Raw genomic sequence first — 23,511 nt, 5'->3', positions numbered from 1 at the left:
GTTCATTGATTTTTTTTTTTCCCCTTTGGCAGCCAGCCATGGTTGCCCCAGAGCTTTTATGTCAGGTTATAGGAACCCCAGGAAGGAATTTAGTTGGCATTTTTTCTGCTTTTGGGGAGCACGCAGGAAGGGGAAATCCACTCTTCCCAGTAGTGTCTAGATCAGCTTGGGGAGAGAAGAGAAACGATCAGGTCCTTGATTCCCTTCTCCAGTTCACACTAGAGCAGACTCAGCACTGCTGAGCTTCAAGTGTCTCCTTGCCCCTCTTCCCAAAGGCTCGTAGGCCAGCTGGTAACAGCAGGACTAAAATATATTTCAATGAGTAGTATGTCTCCTACAGCAGATGAGGCACTGAGCTGAGGATCTGGTAGTGGGATTTCCTTCCTTAATCTGCCAGTATAGTACAAAAGCAAGTCACTTCGAACCAGTCAGGGAATTTGGTCTGAAGTATTGATTGTGGTTTCTCATTCCTGTTAGTAAGCTGATCAGCCCCAGTGTTGCAAAAGCCTCTGTGTAGTTGCTGCAACAACAGTTAATTGTTTGTGGCATCCCTCTAATACCATTCACAGGTTCTGCTAGCAGCATTGTCTTCAGGAGCCAGTAACTCAGAGTCCCCTTGCAAAGAGGCAAATGCATAATAATTGGTGCTCGGTGGTGCAATTCAGCCGGTTCTGCCTGCAGGCTCCTTTTCATGAGGTGCAGTTTGCTTTGCTGATGGCAGGCCCACTGGGGAGGAGGAGCTGGAGGAAGGATGGCTTTGCATTTTCCTCATGCCATTCAGAACAGCATGCACCATTGCTGGAATAAGCAGGGAGAGGAGTGCTCCCCTCCCCCAGCCACTGACACCTTGCAATATCACACCACAGCTGGAGACCTGTGAGAGAGCCAGACAGAGTCTGGTGGGTTTTTCACTCCCTCTGTTACACTGAGTGTTGCTGCATCATGGCACAGGTGTTGCAAGATGTTATATTCTACATCACAAGCTCTGTACAGGTGGGTCATGGCATGTAACAATTTGCAGGCTTCCCCTTATTTCTCAGACTGAGGACTCTGTTGTGAGCTATCTGTAGTAAAAGCTCCTTGCTCCCGTTTTCACCTTAAAGGTACAAAAGAGATCAAGAAAGAAAAACTTGACCAGATTTTCAGAAGGTGATGATCAGTAACAGAAATTACGCAGTCACAAGTTACCTGGGTTTGGTAGGAAAGAAATTACAACCTGACTGTTGATAAAAAGCAGTGATGATTATTTGTGCAATTAAGACCGAGGGAGGGTTTGAGGCTGCAAGGGAGGTAGAATCTGACTTTTTTTTTAGTATTCGGGAAAATGAACATGAGGTAATTTATGATGTGTTGTGTAGGATAGAGTTAGGGCTTGATTTTACTCATAAACTGACAGATCAGAATTTTAAGAAGAGCAGAGGGAGAATGGGGGAGTAGAATGGACCTGCTGCTGCTGCTAACAACCATTAACAAACACAAAGCCAGCTGCTCTTAGAGCAGAGCTGATCCTTTCAGTGCCTTTAACAGCACAGTATATATTCAGAGGAGGGGAATTCATGAGGCCCTGTGGACCTACACCATGGCATTACACAAAAATGCAAACCCTAACAATGGGTGGCCTCAGCAGTTCCATCTGGCTCACCATTAACAAGGTTAAAGGAAAGTGGGTTTCCTTGGCTGTGTCACACACAATTTACACTTCAGATGCTTTAACTTTGGAGCCAGACCAGAAGGAGCACTGCTCTAAACATACGTGGCAAGGGTTTCCTAACACGTGTGGTAAGCAGGCTTGGTATTGATGCCCTTGGAAAGATACAGAGTAGTAGCATTTGGATATGTTTTAAATACTATCTAGAAAGTGAAGATTTTTTGCTAAATCATTTTTTAAAAAAATTATGTCACATTAGAATTACAGTCAAATATTACTTGCTGAGAATATTTTAAGGGTATTACAATATTAGTGGCTGGATTTAGCTAACAGCAGAAATTATTTGAGGCCTGAGAAGTGTTAGCACCTGCATTACTGGTAAGGTTACCTGAAAACTCCAATCAACTTTTAAGCTAAAAGAGATACTGAGGCACAGGAATGTATTCTGTTGTAAACTACTCTGCTTTCAAAGCCACCGAAATACTTGGGTAATAGCATAGTTAACCCTGGCAGATAATGACCTTTAAAAAAATTCAGCTGTATAGATCTGGTGGTATATCAACAGGTATGATAGCCTGTTAATTCCTATTCTACGTTTCGTGTTCAGCCTCTGTGGTAAAGATCTTTGGTAATTTCCAAGGAGAGAGTACTTCTTTTGCTGCTGCAGAGGTATTCAAGGCATTCCACAGAGCAGGGCAAATGTTGCACTGGATGACATACTACAAGAAACGTAGTCATCTTGGCTGCCTTTGGCCATAAATTAGTAGTTTGATAGCAGAGTGGAACTTCATACTTCTCCTGAAGTTAAACAATTAAAATTGCATACCATGAAAGCAGCAGAGGCTGTTGAGTAACAGTTATCATAGTGACATTGGTAGTGTTGAGCTGAAAGGCCCCAAGCAAGCATCCTGCCACACTGAGCTTGCTCCTCGGTGTGAGCAGTGCAGCACTGCTGTGACGGGGCACAGCTCCTCTCAAGCTCGGTGCTAAAAGGTTGGCTTTGGCCTCAACAGTTGCTTTGTGCCTCCCAGGCTTTGCCACCAGGTGAGCCAGTGTCACTGGTTATGGCATGTGTTACCTGCCATTAATAGAGGAGCCGGTGTGGCTGGCCCTGTGCTTGTTTATCCCTCTCCCTCCTCTGTTTTCCTCCTCTCTGACTTGCCCTTGTAGCCCCTGTGTACTGCCCTTCCATATCTCTTACTAAGAGAGGAATATCCTTAAACATGACACTCTTGTTCCTTACTGCATGCAGCAGTCCTGTAATCACAGCCATGATTGTTGTAAGATGCCATTTGACAGTCGTGTCAGAGCTGCCAGGTCTCTCTCAAAGGCTTCCTGCCTGCTGCATTTGAGGTAATTACAGACATAGCAAATGGAGCTGAGAAGTCATCTGATGACTAATTGGTCACCAATGATTGACATTGCAATCTCTTCTCAAGTTTTAGCTACCAAACCACTTTCTGACTGTGAGCAGCAGCCTTTGACTCAAGCCCCATCTTCACAATAGCCTCAGAAAGAAAACAGAGAGCTCTTCTTGCTGAGTCCTGACAGGTGCAGCTTTTCCACACCAAGCATTTCAGTGGAAATGAAGGAAAAATAACACAGCAAGGCAGAATCTGAGAAGGAGGTAAAAGGAGAACTGTCCAGCTGCAAGTACCAAGTGCATGAGCAGAAGGTGGGAAATGCCCCAACCATGCTATGCATAAGTAGAGGGAGAATTCCCATAAAAATGATTATTTAACCTGAAATATGGACAGTTGATTTATGGAGAATATGTACAAGAAAGGTGTAAAACCACATTTATTTACAAGAGGGAAAACAAGCATCTCTGTGTGCTGTATTTTGTGTGTATTTAACTCAAAGCACAGTTTGCAGCCAACTCAGCTACTTTTTTTGTCAGATAAATTATTTTTAAGTTCATTGTCTGTAACTGAAATACTTAAACGCATACACCATGTTTACAAAACTTAAGTTCAACATCTTCATCATGTGCCTGGTCTTGCCATGCATGATTCTTTCATCCGTCCTTCAAACATGCAGTCATACTGGTGCACATCAGATAAAAGAAATACTATGATTGATCCATTCATGAAACCATGCAGATTTGTCTGAATGCTGTGCATGTGCTGTAACCAAGGTTAAGTCAGACACAGGGTATGGTTCCGCATTGCAGTTGCTCTGGAAAGAGTGTTTAGGATGGTGGAAATCTTACTGCTTAATTTATTCCCTCACACTTTCTGCCAGTGTTTATCACAGCTACAGTTGTGCCACTGCAGTGGTTTATAATTTCGCCTCAAAACTTCAGGTGTGATGGGAAGCAAGGTCAACAAACACTACAAACTGAAAAAAATAGATGACAACCAAAAAAGCTGATGAGAATTGGCTGTTTCAGTCACGGCATGGATCATGCTCAGGAGCTTTTGGAAGCAGATCATATTTAAGGGTTGGACTTGATGGATCCCTGAGGTCCCTTCCAACCCAGCCAATTCTATGATTCTATGATATGTCTTTGGAAATATTCTTATCAAAAATGGGGCTTTTTACGGGCTGATTATCTTCCATTTATTTTCATACTACCAAAAAAAAGTCTGAATGAAATGTGAAGTAGTTGAGCTGGAGTCCTGGTCACTCCTGTGGTTATGAATGGGTTGCAGCATTCAGGCAGGATCCCTGGCACTTGTTCATGTTCTGCCTGGCAGAGTATATTATTGCTGGCTTGGATCACAGTACAGAGTGGAAACAGAAGGACACCCCAGGAGCTGTTGCTGATGCTGCCAAGACAGCAAGCAGCAGTGGCACTCACTGTGCAAAGCTTTGTGTGAAACTGGGATGAAAGCTAATCACAGTAGTTTGTTGAAGACATTCTGGTTCAGACTCTTGCACCATGTAAAAAGCGTGTGTTTTCTGCACCTGATTCTAATTTTTGTGCTTCCTGCCAATAAGGAATGAATAAGACCTGTGGAGCATTTTTCTGCATTGGTATGAAGACCACTTAAGCTCTTGATAACCCTCATTTTCCTTGTAATGTTTATAGACATAAGTGAAATAACTTTTCACAACTTGTGTGTGACTTTTCATCCCAGTAATTGGACAGCAGTGAAATAGCCATAACAAAGGTGACAGTTTGCTGTCTGTGTCTTACACCAGTTGGGGGTTATACTGGACAGCCAGCAACTCATTGCTCTTGCATACAGCTGAGCCCTACAAATTTACCAGGTTGGCTCCAAAGCCCTCCCCTTAACCTGTATGGCCCAAGCCAGTGAGCAGACTGTAACCTACACAGAAGGTCCTTAGGGTTCACCACATACATCTTTCAGTGTGAAAGACATCACAGAATCACAGAGATAATCCAGGTTGGAAAGGACCTCTGGGATCATCAAATCCAGCCCCATACCCACTACCACTGTGGTTACCAGACCATGGCACTGAGTGCCACATCAGTCTCTTCTTAAAAACCTCCAGGGATGGAGAATCCACCACCTCCCTGGGCAGCCCATTCCAATGCCTGATCACCTTCTCTGTAAAGAATTTTTTCCTAATATCCAACCTAAACCTCCCCTGACAGAGCTTAAGTCCATGTTTGGATGTAAATCTTCCTTCTGTCAGGAGGTTGGTATGATCTCCAGATGGTTGTATTTCAGCCTTTCAAAAAAGGATTAGTAGATTGTAGGTATGAGACAGGGTTTTCTCATCTTCGCTCTCTGGGGAACAGATGTCACTGACCACTTGTAGGAGGATTACGCCAAGTAGTGGAAGCAGCACCACGAGATGTGAGGAGAGGCTGTGCCTGGAGAGCACAGGCGTCAAGGGAGGCTCTGGATGGTACAGGGTGAAGAGTTCAGCTACAAAGTGTATGGTGGCTCCTAAGACTGGTGGAGTGTTTTTTACAGCAGTGCAGTAATAGATACCTAACCCTAACACCCAATACAATTTGTTATTGCACAGATTGAGGGTTGTGGCACCTGTAAACTATCCCTCAGGAGTAGCTGTGAGGAAGAGTTCATGCAAATGGAGGACACTGGCTGGGTGGTAGAGGCCCTGCTCCAGCCTGATGCTGAGCAGGGGTCCTTTGCTCTGCCCTTGCTCTGCTTGCCAGTGAGCTCCCTGCTCCCTCTACCCAGCAACAGGCATTTATCCAGAATGGAAAAAAAAACATATCCAGTTCTCTGTTTAGCTGTGAATTTAAATGCACTGTCCCCAGCTGGTTTAGCTGTGGTATTTTAAGGTCTTGTAGGAGAATAACACTCTTTAGTTTTTCCTGTGGAAGATCTGCCACTGCAATTAACTGCTCAATATGAGTTTTGTCCGTAACTTTGTATTGGTATGGCCAAAAATCACTACAGGAAGTAACCGAGTTTCAGTTAGAGTTAATGAAATCCTGTGGGTTCCTATGGATTTGTCATATGTTCCATTCCTATCCACTGCAGTTCGTCCCATGTCCCACTGCAGAAGACTGCAGTCCTTTCCATGTCTTCTAACCTGCCCCCAGAATCTGGAAGCAGAGGAGAGCAGACAGGCCACTAATTGAGTAATCCTTTATTTTTCCAGAAGCTGGGATTTGCCCTCCAAAACAGAAAAACTCATAACCATTTCCTCTACAGAAATTCCATACCTTCCTAGCCTGTGAACATTTCACATAAGTGGCTGCAGAAACGCATGTGTTTCCTTCCACTCCAAAGAGAGATGTGATTCATCATTAGGAACTTGAGGGATTGTATTAAAAATGTGTTGTCTTTTCTGCCTCTGTGGGCTTCCAGTCTTAACATACACTTTTCCCACCTTGCACAGTGAGTGCCACAGGATCACTGGAAGGCTGTGAATTCATCATTAGATGAATTGTTAAGGCACAGACACAATACTGGCATTAATCATTTTTCTGGTTTGTGACTGCTTTCGAAATTGTGAATTCAAGGCTACCATAATTGAAATTGTGGCCTGGGTATGAATTTCTGATCAAAACTGCAGATAGCTGGTTGTGCTGTGCTTGGTGAGCATTATCCATTGTACAATTTTTTTCGGCCAGTGCACTCAGTATCCGACTTGTAATATGCCGTCCTGTTGCACTGATGATGACTGGGGTGCCCTTATCTGAATTGTTCTTTGGTTTCAAATACTTTACTTTAGTCTAGGGTTCCTGCTTTATCTACATCTCCTGATGCAGGGTTCATCAGTCATGTCAGAAAAACTGATACTTGGCTTATAAACATTCTTGCTTTTTAAATAGTTCATTCATTCTTTCTTAACTTGAAAGGCTGAGCATAAATGGGCATAAGAATCAAACATATCATTCCTCTAGCTTGGCCGTCGTTCCTCAGTTTTGTTTTTTCAGCTTATGCTGCATTATACTTGCAAGTGTTAACATCAACCAGTAAACACAAATTTACTGGTGGAACTGAGGGCTTCAGCCTACGTTGCCTCTCAGTTTATGTCAGCCTGACCTCTGAAAACAGCTGTGGCTACTTACTGCGTTTTGACTTTTCAGTATTCACACACAGTGGGAAATTCTTCTGCAGTTACATTACTAAAATTAATGGTGATTAAGCTCAGTGAAGGAATCAGAATTGCTTGGGATTTACACCCACATGACTGAGAGCAGAATTTAAACCATAAAAATGCTAGGAACAAAATTATGGAAGCAAAAATTCTCTGTAAAATTTTATAAAGTTTTAAAAACCTAATTGTTAAAAATTTACTGGAGTGATATAATTTAATCTATGTAATCACAACAGGGCTAAAGTAATCTAGTTTACCACATACAGTGAAATTATTTCAGTTATGTTTAATTATTTTTTAATGTACACGGAATAACCAGAATTCAGAGAAAGAAGTATTAAACTCAGACCTGTGCATGAGATTTGCCATCCTGAGGCCAAATTAAGAAAAAGGAAATGCCAAATTTTGAAATAAAAATCTTGGCTTTATATGCACAACTGTGTTTCTTATTTTATGTACACAATTATAAGAAGAATTAACACAGATAAATCTGGTGGCGAGATAGGGTGGAGTAGTAGAAAATGGCATTATTTCACTTTAATTCCTGGGGATCATGCAGTGTGGGCCTACAGAAGTACTTGCCTCAGGTGGGAATTAAAAGCTTTAACATATGAGGCTTAATCATGTTGCAGCTGAAATCCTCTTTTTCATGCTTTACTGTCGCTTCTGCATTTTGACATGGAAAGTTTTGAAATTGTTTTCTTTAAGATGTTAAAAGTCTAAAAATATGTTAGGGGAAATGCTGAACACAGACATGTAGTATTAGTGTCACTATATGGGGCTACTCCATTTTAGCAAATTAAGCAGAAAGTTTGGAAAAGTGAATTAGGAACTGACTGTGTTTTTTTCTCAGTCATTGCATCACAGTGATACAGATTTTCCTTACTGGTAAAATGTGGCTACAGAGCATCTAAGTGGTTTAATTCTTGCAGGCATTGAACATGTAAATTTGTAGCTGTTATTTCAAGGAAAACCAACTACATGTTTGAAGTCCTTTTGTTACACAGTTGGCAAAGGAAGCGCTGTGTGTGTTTCCTCTGACATGAGTTACTCTGTTGGTTCCATGAGCTCTGGAAGGAACCCCTGTAGGGAGAGCTGGCACGGCCTCCTCAAAATGAGTGTGTCAGACAGCAACTGTCCCTTTACTTCTGAAGAGTCAAATGAAGATGCAAGCTGGTGGTCAATCCTTAACACTTGTGAGGCCTATATTCATTCATGCAAGTCATCTAATTTAGTGAATGTAAGAGGTGAATACATTTCAAGTCAGGATCTAAGTCAGCCTGTACTCCTGTACTTCTGACACTGTGTATGGCACTGATTTGTAAGTGGTACCTAAAGTCATATGACTCTAAAGTGATATTTGGGGAAAAAGAATAAGTTATGAACTTTCAGAGCAGTCCTCCTCTTCCTCTACTACTAGTGCCAAGATGCCATTTGGTGTTTCCTGCTGTAGTGGTGAGTTGGTGTTACTTGTATTTGCTCCTAATGTTAGTGATAAATAGGAAACAAAAGGAAAACGGTGGCTTTTAAGAACTAATTCCCAGTTACCTACTACCCTTTTATCTCATCTGGGGATTAGCTGCTCAGTGGATGCAGAAACCCTGGAACCCAGCTCTGTTGGGAGGCAGATAAGGTGAGGCAGGCCTCTTAGCTCCTGAACAGCACCTCACTGACTCAGAAAGAGTTGATCCTTATCCACATGGCCAGGAGGCTCAAGCCACATCTGTGAAGGCTTCCGGTGTTACTGAACTGTGCTTTTGTAAACGGGGACACTGAGGAAGGGTTTCAAACACAGCCAGACAAGGTGCACTTTGGCCAGCCCCATGCCCCCCCAGCACTGCACCCCCACCTAACTTGGGTAATAGGCTACAAATGTTGGGTATACACTGTAGGGATACCCAGAGCAAATCTTTGTGTCAGCCTTTCCACCAGCATGAAGTATGGAAAATTCCTAGTGTTTTTAGAACTGGTGTAATTTAAAATCTTGTGTTAAATTATCATTCCCCCTGAAATTAGGGCTTACAAGGGAAATCTGTGGTTGAGGGCACTTCTCTGTGTGTTTTCATGATGCAAAAAGATTAACACTTGTAGACTTATTTGAAATAATTTGAAATCTTTGATATAGAACTGTTTAAAAGATAACATAAAATCAGTGACAGTTTATCTGCTTTATTGGGATGGGTTAAAGCCATTAAAATATAGACATTCTTTCCACGCTGTGTGGATGCCATTGGAGCAAAGCCTTTCATGTTATTTAGAAAAAAGACCTTGCTTTGTATATTGTTATTTCAGGAGTTCTTAACTCTCACTATAAAGAAAACCCTTTTGTTGTTACAAATGAAAGTCCATCCAAAGCATTCCTCTCTTGAGGATGCATTTCATGAGGTTGTCTGTGTGATTATGTGAAAAATAATTTTCCTCCATGCCTGTAAAGAGGGCTGAGTGGATAGCAGAGATAAGGTTTCATGGAATGGAAGGGAGAATGGAAAAAAATATTGTTGAGGTTAGTTTTAGGAGCTGCTGCCTGTGTAGTCTTTTCCATTTTTGTGGAGAAAAATACTGTATTTTGTGCATTTCGAACCACCTTTTTGTTTCATTTTTGTTCTTGGTTCTCAAAAAAAAAAAAAATTAAAAAAAACCCCACCTTCCAGGAAAATGATCGGATTTCAAACTAATTAATTTCCTCATGATCTTAAGCTAAATTGTATCCTCCAAGGCCTGATTTATCAGGCAAATGCCCCATGTTGTTTGTTAGCTTCTTTGTTGGGGGGTGGGGGGGAGGGGAAACCCAAGCAACAAAAGACCGTAACCTATTGATAGGATTTCTGCAATACACCGGGGAAAATAGATTGATTCAGAACTAACCACAGAAAACTGGTCGATCTGATGAGTTTACAACGGAGCATTTTTATTTATTTATTTGTAACAAGAGTAAACATCATCAATATTCAACCCAGTGTTCTTGGAAGCCTTGCAGACAGTGGGTTTGTGTCAGCTTACAGGAGATATCTGTAAGATGGAAGAAGGTGAGCGTAAAAAATGGAGGGACCTTGTTTTTCTCAGGAAATTGAAAATGTCCGATCTCTGGTATGTTATGTGTTGTAGGATTTGTAGGAGAAATAGATGAACAATTTTATTTTCTTAGGAGAGGTTATCTTTTTTATTGTTACTATTATATTTCTGTTAATCTCAAGAAGGTAGTAAAGCACAGGAAATTTTCAAACTTCATTTTTTACTGGAGAACAACATCCTGCAATTAATTTTACACTGTGCTTCAGCACAGTGTTTTGAATGGATGAGGGGTTCAGTGTAGTAAATACTGAAGTATTTATTCTTCTGCACAAACCTAGATGTGGATCTGATGTGGACTGCTTTCTGTATTGATCAGGCACAGTTTTCCAGCATACTCTGCTAAAAAATACAGTTTTAAAATTAAACTTTTTTTTTTTCTTTTTCATGGATTGATAATGAGGATGCTAGTGAAGTTCTTTGCCTTAGCGTGACCCTGCTTGCTTGCTGAAACACAACATAAATGCTCCGATGAAGGTGCTAATTGCTCCATTCTCTAGTTTATTTAACAAGATGATTTACCTTTACATATATATATATGTGTGTGTGTTTGTTTCAGTATTTTGAATACTAATACCTTGTTGTGGTGTTTTCAGTTGCCTGTACTCTCTCTTGCATTCAGCTACACCTTAACAATTAAAAGTTAATAAACAAATGTCATAAACCCCAGCACTATGCGTGTGAGCAGAAGCACCGCAACCATTTCCCTCTCGGGGCTTGCAGGCAGGGCGTGTAGGTACAGTGCAAGAATCTGTATGTCTCTGACTCACCAGCACTTCGTTTGGATCCTTTAAAAACAGAAACCTGGGGCGCGTTTCTGCGTATTAATCCCCCTGGGTGTGGGGAGCGGGGCAGCTGCGGGTCCCGGTTCGGCAGCGAGGGAAGGGAGCGCAGGGAGGCTCCGTCCTTGCGCCCCGTGATGTTTGTACAAAACACGGGTCAGCTTTATTTCTCCTGGGATTCAGTGCCGCTTAAAAGGTTCCCGGAGGAGGGAGAAATGTCCCGAAACAATGCCTGCAAGGGAATCCCCCGGGGTGGAGGGAGGAGTGGAATGCCTTAGGAGCTGGTGGCAGGTGCTGCTGCTGCTGCTCAGGGTGCGGCCGGGGTCCCCATCGCCTCCTGCTTCACCCCTGCCGAGCGATGCTGCTGCTGCTGCTGCTTCTCGTCTTGCTTCTACTCTCCTGCCTCCTGCAGCTTGTTGCCCTGGCAGCAGACCAAACATTTTTATTTTCCGGGGGACTTGCTGTCTGTTTTTAAGTTGCAGCATCTGCAGCCTCACACTTAGTTGCAGCATTTCTTGTGCTGAAAGGGTGTCTGCACGTGCCATCTGTTTAAAGGCAGAAGGGTAATGACAGTTTTAAAGACTACTAAAACTTTTTACTTTTAAGTGAAGGTTTCTCAGCAACAAAGATTTTTAATATTTTAACTGTATTAAGTAAAAGTGATTAGTCCTCTTTATAATACAGTAAAATATGGGAGATGCCCATTTATCAGCAGTCAGCTGTGAGCCTGTCAGTCTGGAGTGCTGCTGTGACAGATCTTATATGCAGGGTTTGGTTACTGGAATATTTCAATAATCAATGAAAGTATACTTGTATTTGTCAATATGAAATTAACAGATCCTCGAGGGTCTAGAAGCCTCTTTCAGACCTGCGGAGGTCTTGGAAGTGTTTCTCAGTTGCACCAGATGGTGCCTGAGCAAGCACAGGCCTCCCCAAGCTTTTGTGGTAACACCCACTAGCAAGAAGTGTCCCCTTGCACTGCCCCACAGCTTGATTCTCAAGACAAATCACTGAAGCCTTTAAAGAGTAAACCATCTTAGTTTTGTCTAAAATTTATATTTTTGTTGGGTTGTGGATAGTTGAACCACCCTTTACAGCAAAAGAGGGTATTTCAGGTGATCTGTCTGCAAGAACTGGCCTTTCTTTAGATATGTTATGAAAGTGATTACTAAAAAAAAAAGATATCATGCTTAGCTAGTATTCTAAACGTTTGCTTTATCTGTTTAGTTGTCATTCAGTTTATTGTAAAAACATCATACTGTTAGGGATACCATGCCATTTTTCAAATCATTAACATTGCTAGATGGAGCATTGTTTGCCAAGATGCAGGTTTTGGTTGTCTTAATTCTATTCAAAAAGGAAAAACAAAAGAGGAGTTGGTTCAGGGAATATCCTGGTGAATTATTTTAGTCTTCTTCTGACTCTACACCCCCTTTCTTCTCTTGGCTATCCCTGTTACATGTTAACCCCTCCGTTTCCTCCCTCTAAGAAAAAGTGAGTCATCTGAGTTACAACTTTTTTTCTCTCAGCAGATAATAGTGTGGAGCTGCACCAATTATTCTCTACTTGTCATATATATATTGGATTATTATCTAAGTCATACTGTAAAGCAGAATGAAAAAGCAAGAAGTTGTGTTTGCTCTCCTTGCTGCTTAGCTCGGCTGAGCTGTTATTTGTGGTGAATGTGAATTAGTGGTGAATACTTATACAAGGCATAAGTATTGTCATTTTAAGAGAGGGATAGTGTTACTGTGTTCTTCCTAGGTTGGCGTTGACTGCCAGGACAAGGAAAAAAGCTGAAGACTAGAGAGTATTTTATTTTGCATCTGGTTGTGATATTGAGTACTTCTAATGAATTTCAGTCATCCTTTTATTGCAATTAATACAGCATAGTTTATGTTGGAGTCTGTATTCTTGTTGGTTATTCATTCTTCCTTTAATATGTACAGTTCTGTGCAATCACAAAAAAACTTAGTGGAAAAAAATTTAGGAGGCTTTTTAACTTTACTATATACTCTTTTCTTTCTTCATTAGTAGGTATTCATGTTACCGATGTCTTGAGAATATTGAAACACTATGCTAGACAAGTTCTCAAGGTGTTCCTTTATTTGAATGTTTATCTTTTTATATCAAAAAATCACCCTGTGATCACATGTTCCTGTCTGTGCTGCAGTAAAAAAAGGATTCCTCCTCACTTGCTCTATTGCATCATTTTCTGAATCTGAAGCTCCTAGTAAATCATGGGAGCCTACTGTGAGAAAGACAGCCCTGTTTTAACAATCCTTCTTGCTGTTGCTTTTTTGTAAGGGTTACTTCTACTATAATCACAATTTTAAATACTTTCCATGCATTATTCATCTCATGATATAATTTACATATAAACTTTTATGTTGTATTTAAGCTGACATACAATATTGCCATGGTGCTTCTGAAGTAATGAAATGCTTGTGATGGGTTAATACTTGTTATAGACTAATACAATTAATCTAGAGTTCCTGAGAGTATACTCAAATGAGAATTTTCTAATTTACTTAGCAGGAATTGGCTTGTAAATTGGTTTTTATATTTTTAAGTGCATAGAGGTGTGGATGTATAAGTTTGCGTGCAGGTATTATATGCTATCAGGTTTCAGTATGTTGTAACATTAGTGTATATGGAAGAGAGCAGCAAAGAGTGGAAGGGTTCTGGACAAAAGGGTTAATAATACCATACCTTAATGCACATGGGTGATGCCATGTGGTATCAATTGTGAGCTCTGAGGTGGCTGACCATTTCCATTTTGGTGTAAATCCTTTGAGAGGGAGAGCATTTCAGAGCAGGGTGTGATCTGTTCTCCTGGTAAGAGTGATTGACAAGGAATGAATAAATAGTTAAAAGAACTGAAGAAATACCACCCTCCTGTTTAAGTCCGTGCAGACCCCGACTGGCACATATGTATTCTAATGTGACACTTTAGCCAGATGCTTGAGTTGGTAACAAAAAACATTCCTGAAAAGCCAAATCATATTTTAGTCCCAACTGCTCTTACAGAGTTTTCTTTTGTGGTGACATTTTACTGATGATTTGAACTAATGCAGGGAATTACAATCTTTTGCAAGTGGGATGTACTGATAAATACATATGTGGAAGGGGATGGAGGCCTCGTTGAGTGGAAGCAGGGGCCCTGAGAGCAGCTTCTTGGTCAACTGGTGAGGTGAAATAGTTTGCTAAATTGGATAACCCAGCACATACCATGGTGACTGATTAAGTTGATTTGTCCGTAGCTATCCACCTGCCCTGATACTAAGGCCCTTTAACCTGTTCATTTTCAAACTTTTTACTTTTTAACCATTCTAAATACATGTGGTATTAAGGGAAAGAAGCAAGTGCAAATGCATTGCAGTTGCTGCAGCAAATACAGCAGCTATAAAATTCTCTATCCTTAATGAAGGTAAATTGCATGATTTCCAGAGTGTTTGCACATTCCCATGTTATACTGTTTTACACTATACTTAGCCCAGAAAAAGTACACTGCTAGAAACCAATGAAGAACATAATAAACATCATTCTTTAATATAACCTAAATTATAATAATTACCATATTTGTCAATGATTAGATGTATTTATCGAAGGGGGTTAAAATAAAATACTTAAGGGTTTTTGTGTTACTGTTCTTTTGTTTCTCTAATGGCAAGTTTTACTTCCTTATCATTTTATCCAGAAAGTGTTTAGAAAGCTTGTCAGGGAAACATTACTGAATGCCAGTTAAGAAGGCTGAATGCAACTGTTGAGCAGGGCATCATTAATTGGAATATATCTGCAATGATTTGGACAAAAGTAGTCAGATGGGTATAATTTAATAAATTTTTATTTATTTATTTATCGGGGGAAAGCTTGATCTTAAATCAGGATGTTTCTATTTTACAACATATTTAGGATGTCCTTGCTAGGAAAATAAATACTAAAATTACAACAGTGCTTGTACTCACTGTTTTCTTCTTGATTCAAAGAAAGTTTTATAATCTGTGTCTCTTTAGAGATTATTCTGAAGTATACACAGACAGACTCGTGTAAGCATAGTGGCCACATTCCACTGAAAAATCACATAAAACTTCAGTGTGTGGTGATGTAAAAATGGAGCCAGTTCACCTATAATAATGTTACAGCACTTGTCATAGAAGTGGTATACCTTTTCCTGTAAAGGCTTTGGTTTCTTACTGTTTTTAGGGACAATATGACAATTTAATTAAAATGTTTCCTGAAAGACTAACAAAGTTCTCTTCATCATTTGACTTATCTAAATTTTGACGTGACAATGTGCCCTGGGCAGCTTATGCTGGTTTTGGGTTTTTTTAATTTGTCTGTTAAAATTAAGATGTGGCTATGATCTTACTAGTATTGAAGAAGTGATACAAAGAGAGAGGTGCTGATAGATGGTTTCTTGGAATGCATTTGCAAATGTAAACAGCCATTTTAAAGTTTTTTTTAAAATTACACAGGTTTTATCAGCATTTCTTTGGAAGGTAAATTCTGTAGCTGAGACTCCAGCTGTATGTACAGTTTTGCATAGACGAAATTTCTTGGATTTGTATAGATGAGTAGTGACCACTAAATATTAGCTGAAACAGTGCCTTGTTACTTCCCAGGAATCTGAAAATTTGAAGTACTTTGATGTGGGCTGGAGCCAGAACATGTTGCACTATTTCGTATGTAGTTACAGTTACAGTCCTCTGTAATCCTTCAGTTGACCCCACCAGACCTAAGTATTTGTGTAACCGGTTTTTTAAAAATAGCTGATAGTCAAGGGAAAATTAAAAAACAAAACACAAACTTGGTTTAGTTCTCTCCAGTAACATGTTAGATTATAATAAATAATAAATTAAATTAAGTGCATTCAGTGGACATTTAATAAAACAAACAGAAACCATAGAAAAATAGTGAAAATAGTGTGCAGTGAACATTACCAGCATAGCATAGGGTCACTGTGCCAAAGGTGTGTAATTATTTCTTCATATTGTGTGTTAGAATAATGTAATCAAGGGACTGGCAGTCCTGGTGTGTGGTACAAAGCGAGAGTATTTAGTAAAGAATTGCTGAAGATTTCTTTTACAGGACTCTCCTAGCTAACAGGGGTAATAGAGGAGCATTTAGTGAATTTTAGCCAGTTTTGAGGATGCTGTGCCCGCAGGCTCTCTGTTGAAGATGGCACTCCGGGTCACCATCACTTGCACTCCGTTTGAGAATTACCAGAGAAAACAAACAAACCCTGTTTTATCACTCTTGCCAGGGCTTTGTTTATTTTCTTCTGAATCGAAACCATAAATGCCATTATGAGTCCCCTGCAACATAAGCACCGTGGAAGTTCTTCCCCCGCCCCTGCTCGCCGTGCTTTGGCTGAGCCAGAGAAGAGAAGAGATGGTGCCGGGCCTTGGGGGGAGAGCCCGGGTAGCGACAGGGCACCTCCACGGTGGGGTTTCACTGGCTGAAGACAGCTTTGCTCCTGAGGAGGACACGTTCGGTGTGTGAGGCAGAGCATCTCCTCTCTGCAAGGTTCTTCATGGCCCCGAACTAGCGGCGGGCGCCGGCAGGGTGAGGCCGCCTCAGGTTGAGGAGGCGGGCGCTGGGGACTGCCTCCTCCGATCTCCTCTCCTCGCCTCTCTTAGAGGTGTCCATCCTGGCCGGCGTAGAACCACACTGGTGGTACTCGCAGATCTTTAGCAGTTATAAATATCTGGGTAAACAGCGATGCTGGAGGCTGCGGAATGTTTGGATATCTGGTGCCCTCTAGTGGGGCCGGGGGCCGCGGCCCTGCCCGGGAGGCGGTGGCCTCGCCCCGGGACACGGCCCCGTGGGGAGAGCCGAGGTGGCAGGCCGGGATCCCTGGTAAAAGGTTCCCGGTCCGAAGCACGAGTAATTTTTTTGGCAAATGGCACCTTCCAAGTGACTTAAAAAGCAAAACCGAGATGTACTTCAGCAGTGGGATGTCAGTGCTGTTTCACCAGTGGACCTTGTGCACGCTCACACTGAGCTTACCTGACAGACCAGATCCTACCATTTGAAGATGCCTTTTGTAACTATTGGTTTGTCTTTGGTTTTAGATGCTACAACTGCATTTTGCAATTATTGGTTTGTCTTTGGTTTTAGATGCCACAACTGCATTTTGTAACTATTGGTTTCTGCATTTTGTAACTATTGGTTTGTCTTTGGTTCTAGATGCTACAACTGTGGTGGCCTCGACCACCACGCTAAAGAATGTAGTCTACCTCCGCAGCCAAAGAAGTGCCATTACTGTCAGAGCATCACGCACATGGTGGCGAACTGCCCCCATAAAACTGTCTCTCAGCAGCCCACTAGTTCTCAGGGAAGACATGAAGCTGAACCTCAACCTTCCACCTCTGCTTTCCCAAGAGAAGGGGGAGGAACGCACGGCTACTCGTCTCCATCGTACTCTCAGGAGGGCAGGTCGGAGATCTCGGAGCGCTCAGGCAGGTCACCACAGGAAGCTTCGTCAAGTAAGTTGTCTGCATCACCCGAAGAGCCAAGCAGAAAGGGGCCTTCTGTTCAGAAAAGGAAAAAAACTTAAGGCATTTGTCATAACTTTCCGTTTTCTTTATCCTCTTGGGATGTCTACCTCATTCAAGTACAGGGGAAATAATTTCATTATCAGTAGCTGACTTGGAATTTTAACTACTGTTGAGGAACTGTGAATTATGTTTTTTTTTTTCTTTGATAGACAAATCACTCCAAGTAAAATACATTTGAGCAGGGTGCGTTACGTTTTACCTTCTGTATGTGTGGGTTTGAGTGCACGCGCGTGTGTGTATGTGTACATATCTACAAATATATATTTTTCCATCAGACCACTCTCCAGCTCCCACAAGACATTACTGTGAAGCAATAGGCACAGTATCACAAATGATCCTGAACTCATTCCTAGAACTTATTTCCATACATATTCAAAACAACAAACAAGAAAACCAAACCAAACCAAGCCTGAAAAACCACACACAGAACTGAGATCGAGACTGTTGCTTCTCTTGTGAACCAAAGGATACTTTAATATTTTTAAGCTGCCATATGGTACTAAAGATACTAAGACATCCCCAATGCCATCAATTTGAGTTATTTTCTTTCTCATCTCCACAAAGTTTCAAAACCTCTCCCCTCCCTGTGCCCATGCAGGTCAGTGTCATGGCTCAACACAGCTCTCATTACCACCAGCCTTTGTTGGTGGGGAGTTTAAACTCCAGAAAAGACAATGAATGTATAGTTTCTGTGCTGGTTTCTCAAAACATTTTGTTAAATTGATATGGTTGTAACTGTAATTTAGATGACTGTTGTGTAGGGAGAGAATGTATAAGTTGTTACTGAACAGACCCTTTTGAGTGGTATCAGGATACCATCCTGCTTAACCCTTTGTATTTTGTGAACATTTAGAGGAGCTTGGTGGCAGTGGCAGTAGCAGCAGCAGCAACTTCTTTTGGTCCAAAGTAGTGCCCCTCAATTTCAAGGGGCTTCCCACTAGTTTTCAGTTGATATGCCACAGAGATAAATCCCTAGGGATTTTTGTTGTTGTCTTTTTGGTTTTAAAGAAAGCAAAATGCAAAGCTAATGAGATCCTGAGATAAGTAGTTTCTTAAGAATAAAGGTAAATAGATACCTGGGCTTGCTCAGCCAGCCTCCCTTGCTGATAATACAGCACATGCACAATCAAAAAGGGCAGGTGTCTGCTGCAGACAAGCCTTACTGAAAGGACCTGCAAATTTGCCAGAAGTCCTGGGTATCAGCTGCCTCTTGTGAGCTGAAGGCTGTTGCTGACCAGCCTTGGTTCCTGAGTGCATTGAGACCACACACTTCTGTGTTAAAGAGAAAGATTACTGGCCTCAGGAGTGAGACTTGCTGGGCTGCAGCCCATGGTCAGAGTTAATGGAGTTGAAGCCTATCAAAACTTCAAGTCTCTTTCCATTTGTAACTTCTGAATTACCAAGTCATACATAAGATTACTTACTGTGACAAATCCTGTTGTGGATGTAAGTTAATGAGAGAAACCTGTATAATCCTTAATATTGGCAATAAACACAGGCTGTCAAAGCTTGGAGGAGTCAGGTAGGTTTAAGCTCAGATAATCAAACTAAAGAAACAGTCTGCATGAAAGGCTATAGCCAGCCAAAGTCCAGTTCCTGGTAACTCTTCTGCAGCCAGTAGTTACAACAGATATGCAGCTGGCTCCTTACGTGGCCTTCCCCTTCCCACTTCTCCTGACAGATGAGACTCAACTGCTGTTGCTGCTGCTGCTGCTTCAGTAAGCAGGTGTTAATCAAACACCTCAGTGAAGGGCACAGTTTCAAGGAAACTATTTTGGGTGAATTCCTTGCCAGTGTTTGCGAGACCCTTGATGGTTTATACTGAAGTTCTCAGTATGATAATGCAAAGCTTACCTTTGACGATATTGAATGTGATGTATCTATAGAGAAGAACTTCCTTGCCTTACGTAAGGATAGTAAACTTATTTAAATTATGTAGACAAATCAAAGTGGCATTGCTTAACCTTCTAGCCGGTGTTAAAAACCAGGTTAAACAACAAAGATGCAAAACTTAGGTCACTTTGAGAATTTAAACCAAAGTTCCTTATAGAAATAGGCAATTGTGGATTTGCAGACTGGTCATTCCCTGTTTATATGAAAGAAGTTCAGAGCTGAGATGAGGAAATATTTTCAACATGCAGATTTTTATTGGTGCTGTTTGAAATCACTGTGTGCACCAAAGTCAGACTGAACTGCTAAGAGCACATACCAAACCCTATCTTATTGTTGAAAGCTTAAGGTTTTATTTTTATATATTAGAATGTTATCACTATTACATAACAACTCAGGACGAAGAACTTTGCTCAGGGAATATACCATGTAATGTTATTTTTTTCTTTACAGAGTAGTCTACAGACCTGCTTACTCAGAACAAACCAAATAGTCTTAGACCTTTTAATCTCTATATAAGTATTATGTACTGATATTAGTAACTACCTCTGAGTTGACATAAACCTACATTTCTGATAATCAGATCTCAGCATTTTGTATTATCAGTTCCTGTGAAATGAAGAAGTGGTATTCTGTACTGGTTTCTGTGTCTTTACATTCACAGGGTCTGAGTTTTCAGAGATGCTGGGCAACCACAGCTCCTACTGACTTCCAGTCGGAGTTACTGATGCTTAGCTTTTCTAGGAGGGGAGGGATAGGGGATGTGGGGCAGAGGGAAAAGAATAAAAACACAAAAGCAACAAGCCCACTTTGTTTACATAGGTGACAATAAAAATATTATTCTGTTTACAGCAAAAGGCTACCTCATATTTACTGCGTAAACACACCTTTGTGCTGCTCTAGCCTTAAAGGTGGCTGTTGATCTATGGTACATACTTTTTATCTGTACTAAATATATAACTTGATAGCCCACCACTGCATACATTACACAAATACTTGTTTAAGATGAAGCATCCCTTTAAAATTATGAGACGTTTCCAAACATTTCTTTGAAAGTTTTTATTTTTCTGTCTAAAGGATTATGGGCACTGTTCATGAAAATAAATGTATCTCCAGGAGAGACAAAAATGTACATGCCTAAGTTAAACATATAGCATCACAAGCTGTGGCAGGTAACTATTTAGCACTGAGCTGCAGTAGAAAAAAAAATCTAATTATGTTCCTTCAATAGGCTGCTCCAAATAAGCAAGGAAACCTTTAAAGGAAGAGGTGCAGACTGAATTTGGGATTCTTCCTTCATCTCGAAGGGCAAAATTAATATTCTGCAGCATTGGCTCAGCCTAGATTTCACCTATTCACCAGCCTGTCCTTGCCAGAATACTTCACAATAGAACCTATTTGAGTAAAGTAGTTCAGGGATCTGCTCAGAGAGATGCATTTTTCTCCTAACAATAGTGGAGATAAGGTTAAATCTGAAACCAGAATCTCTCTCCTTCCCATTCTGCCATCCCAAAAAACTCAATTTAATGTGATTGTAAGGGACATTGCGAGGTATTTTTTACTCTCCCCCAAGGAGAAGTCATGGTATTTATTTACAAGCCACAGAAGTTAGGCCATGAGGAAGACTTGTATTTGGAGAAAGAGCCAAATAACTTTTTGCTGCAGGTGATGGTCTATCTGGCATTTGAATACCATTTGCAATATTGTGGTTTTTGCCAGCTTTCAGGGAGTGCCAAACACCACTTTTGGATCCTACCTCTTCCATTTGGAGGCCACCTTTTTCAGCCCAGTTTTACTCTGCACCAGTGTTATCCTGGAATTCCTACATAGTCCTACTTAGTTTTGTGAATAGAGCCCCATAAAAAAAGTGTTTATAGATCTTGTAACATTCTTTGTAAGAAAAATTATAAAAGAACATGGGAAATCTCATTGAGTCTTAAATTTAATTTAATTAATTTATCTGTAAGAAATGTTTATCATAAAAAATATATATGTATTCCCCTGTGCTAGATATAAAAGTAATTGGGAAGATATGTACTTGTGCAGATGCACTGATTTTAATTTTCTAGAAGTCTTAATGAGATTTGAGTATTGTTTTAGAAACAAGCAGAGCCTTTTAAAATAATGCATCAATCTTGTTTTTTGCTTAGTATATCAGCAGCCTCTTCTTTAAGATCCCTTGGTTGTGTTACCCCTGTTACAGCTGTTGACTGATAACAAGAGGTTGATCTATGAACACACACTTCTTCTGTTATGCTCTCACAGAGCTGCATATTAGCAGCTGTGGCAGTGTTTTTAGGAAAATATTGAAAAGTACCAAGGTATTTGCTACCATTGTCGTTGAACCAAATGTAAGAGCAACCACCTTCACAAAGGGTAATGGTTTTGACTACCTCTTGGATTACTAAGTTAAGCAACAACTGGCTGACAAACATCACCAGACTGGCTTAAACTAGTATGTGTTGCTTCTGGTAATAATAACAATAACCATACTAGAGACCAAAGCGAACACTGATTTCTATATGTCTTTAATACTGTGTCTTATCTAGTGTTTTTAAATTATCTTCTGTAGCATAGATTACCTCATTGTCCATTTTGACCTGTATGTTGTTTACAAGGTGAAATAAAAGAAAAAAATCACTTGAATTTTTTTTTTTTTTTTTTTTAAAAGACAGTGAGTTGGAGTTTTGGAAGTCATTTCACCTGTTTACTGTCTCGAGGGACTAAAGCACTGATTGCCTTTCTATATATTATGTATTTTATATTCTCATTTCATGCCTAATGTCTTTTTTTCCTGTCAATCATGGATATTGTGAGGTTTAAAAGAACTACTTGATTAAAAATAAAACATATAACGTTGGCATTTACAGCGTGCATTTGAGATTTTCTTTATTTGCATTATAATGCCCTGTACAGTCACTGGGTAGACTTTACATCCATACCCTATGTTCACTTAGTTTTAGGATATTATCTTCAGAAAAGATAATTTTAGTTACATGGTCTGTTATTGGGGGAAGAAAGAAATAGCTGATTATTGCGTACCTGGTTCATCCTAGCAATGCTGCAAAAATTGCACCCCAAACCCTATTCAGCTATCAAAATTAAACTGCAAGATTTAATGGTAAGTACTTTTGGTACTTACACTCTGTGAAAGTAGAGTGGTCATTAAAGTTTATCAGACATCAAGGTTATTCTCTGTGACTAAAAGCTTTTGGTATTGAAGTCTGATCCCATCCTTATTACTTCTTCATAATCTTGAGCTTGTACATATCCATCACATGCTAATTTAAAATATGTCAAGAAGTTTCTTTCTGTAGAAATGAAAGTGCTGTCATTTACCATTACCTGGAAACTGGTGGAGAGGATGGAGTTCATTCTGTGGCTGTCCTGCTCCTGTTTATTAGGATGATTTAGGTGATAGCCTGATTAATTAAAGACAGTTTCAGCAAATTGCTCCTCTGTGCCTGGCAGCATCTGCTGTCCATAATGCTGTTGACCTACAGGATGACCATCTCCTTACAAGCAGGTTACTGGGTACCCTTTTTTTTTTTTTTCTTTTTTTTAGGGATATTGCAGAGTAGTTGCCACTGAGCCCTGGGCACATTTTCAGGCTGCTGATGGTCAGTTAACACACAGCTGAATTATTTTTGTTTCTTGATCATTCAAAATTGTCCATGGGCTGCTGCATAGCACTTAGCCTAGATATTCAGGGCTGGAGCAGTCAAACAATTCATAAATCAACATAGATGAACTGATGGTGTTATTTCCATTTTACCAGCCTACAAACCATTTTTTTTCCCAAGTAATCCAAAATTCAAGGCCAGCAAGTATCAGTAGTTTACCTAGTTTGACCTACCACATGACACAGGTTATTCTATCCAGGGCAGCTGCTGTTGTATTGAATTTTAGCACTCAGCTTTAACTGGAGCCTTGTTTACTTGGCTGCTTTAAGCCTATTTTCAAGTTGGGCTTCAGAACAGGCCAGAACACTCTTGAGAAAAGAGGTGGCAGCTTCTTTTAATCACCTGCTGCTAAAAGGTAGTGCTTCATTTTCGGTTTCTTCAGT

At 40.6% G+C, this 23,511-nt stretch overlaps 1 protein-coding gene across 3 annotated transcripts in view; it reads left to right on the top strand.

The window, feature by feature from the left end:
- The window catches only part of LIN28B (lin-28 homolog B), a 100,431-nt gene extending 78,119 nt beyond the window's left edge, over window positions 1–22,312 (top strand). For all 3 annotated transcript variants that reach the window (XM_071741255.1, XM_071741254.1, XM_071741256.1), the window contains one exon: window positions 17,185–22,312. In XM_071741255.1, coding sequence (XP_071597356.1) covers window positions 17,185–17,554 — 370 coding nt within the window. In that variant the 3' untranslated portion in view covers window positions 17,555–22,312. The remainder of the gene's footprint in view (window positions 1–17,184) is intronic.
- The last annotated feature ends 1,199 nt before the right edge of the window (window positions 22,313–23,511 follow it).

The sequence above is a fragment of the Heliangelus exortis genome, chromosome 3, assembly GCF_036169615.1.
Source record: "Heliangelus exortis chromosome 3, bHelExo1.hap1, whole genome shotgun sequence".
NCBI classification, from domain to species: domain Eukaryota; kingdom Metazoa; phylum Chordata; class Aves; order Apodiformes; family Trochilidae; genus Heliangelus; species Heliangelus exortis.
This window is presented reverse-complemented; position numbering and strand designations above follow the sequence as displayed.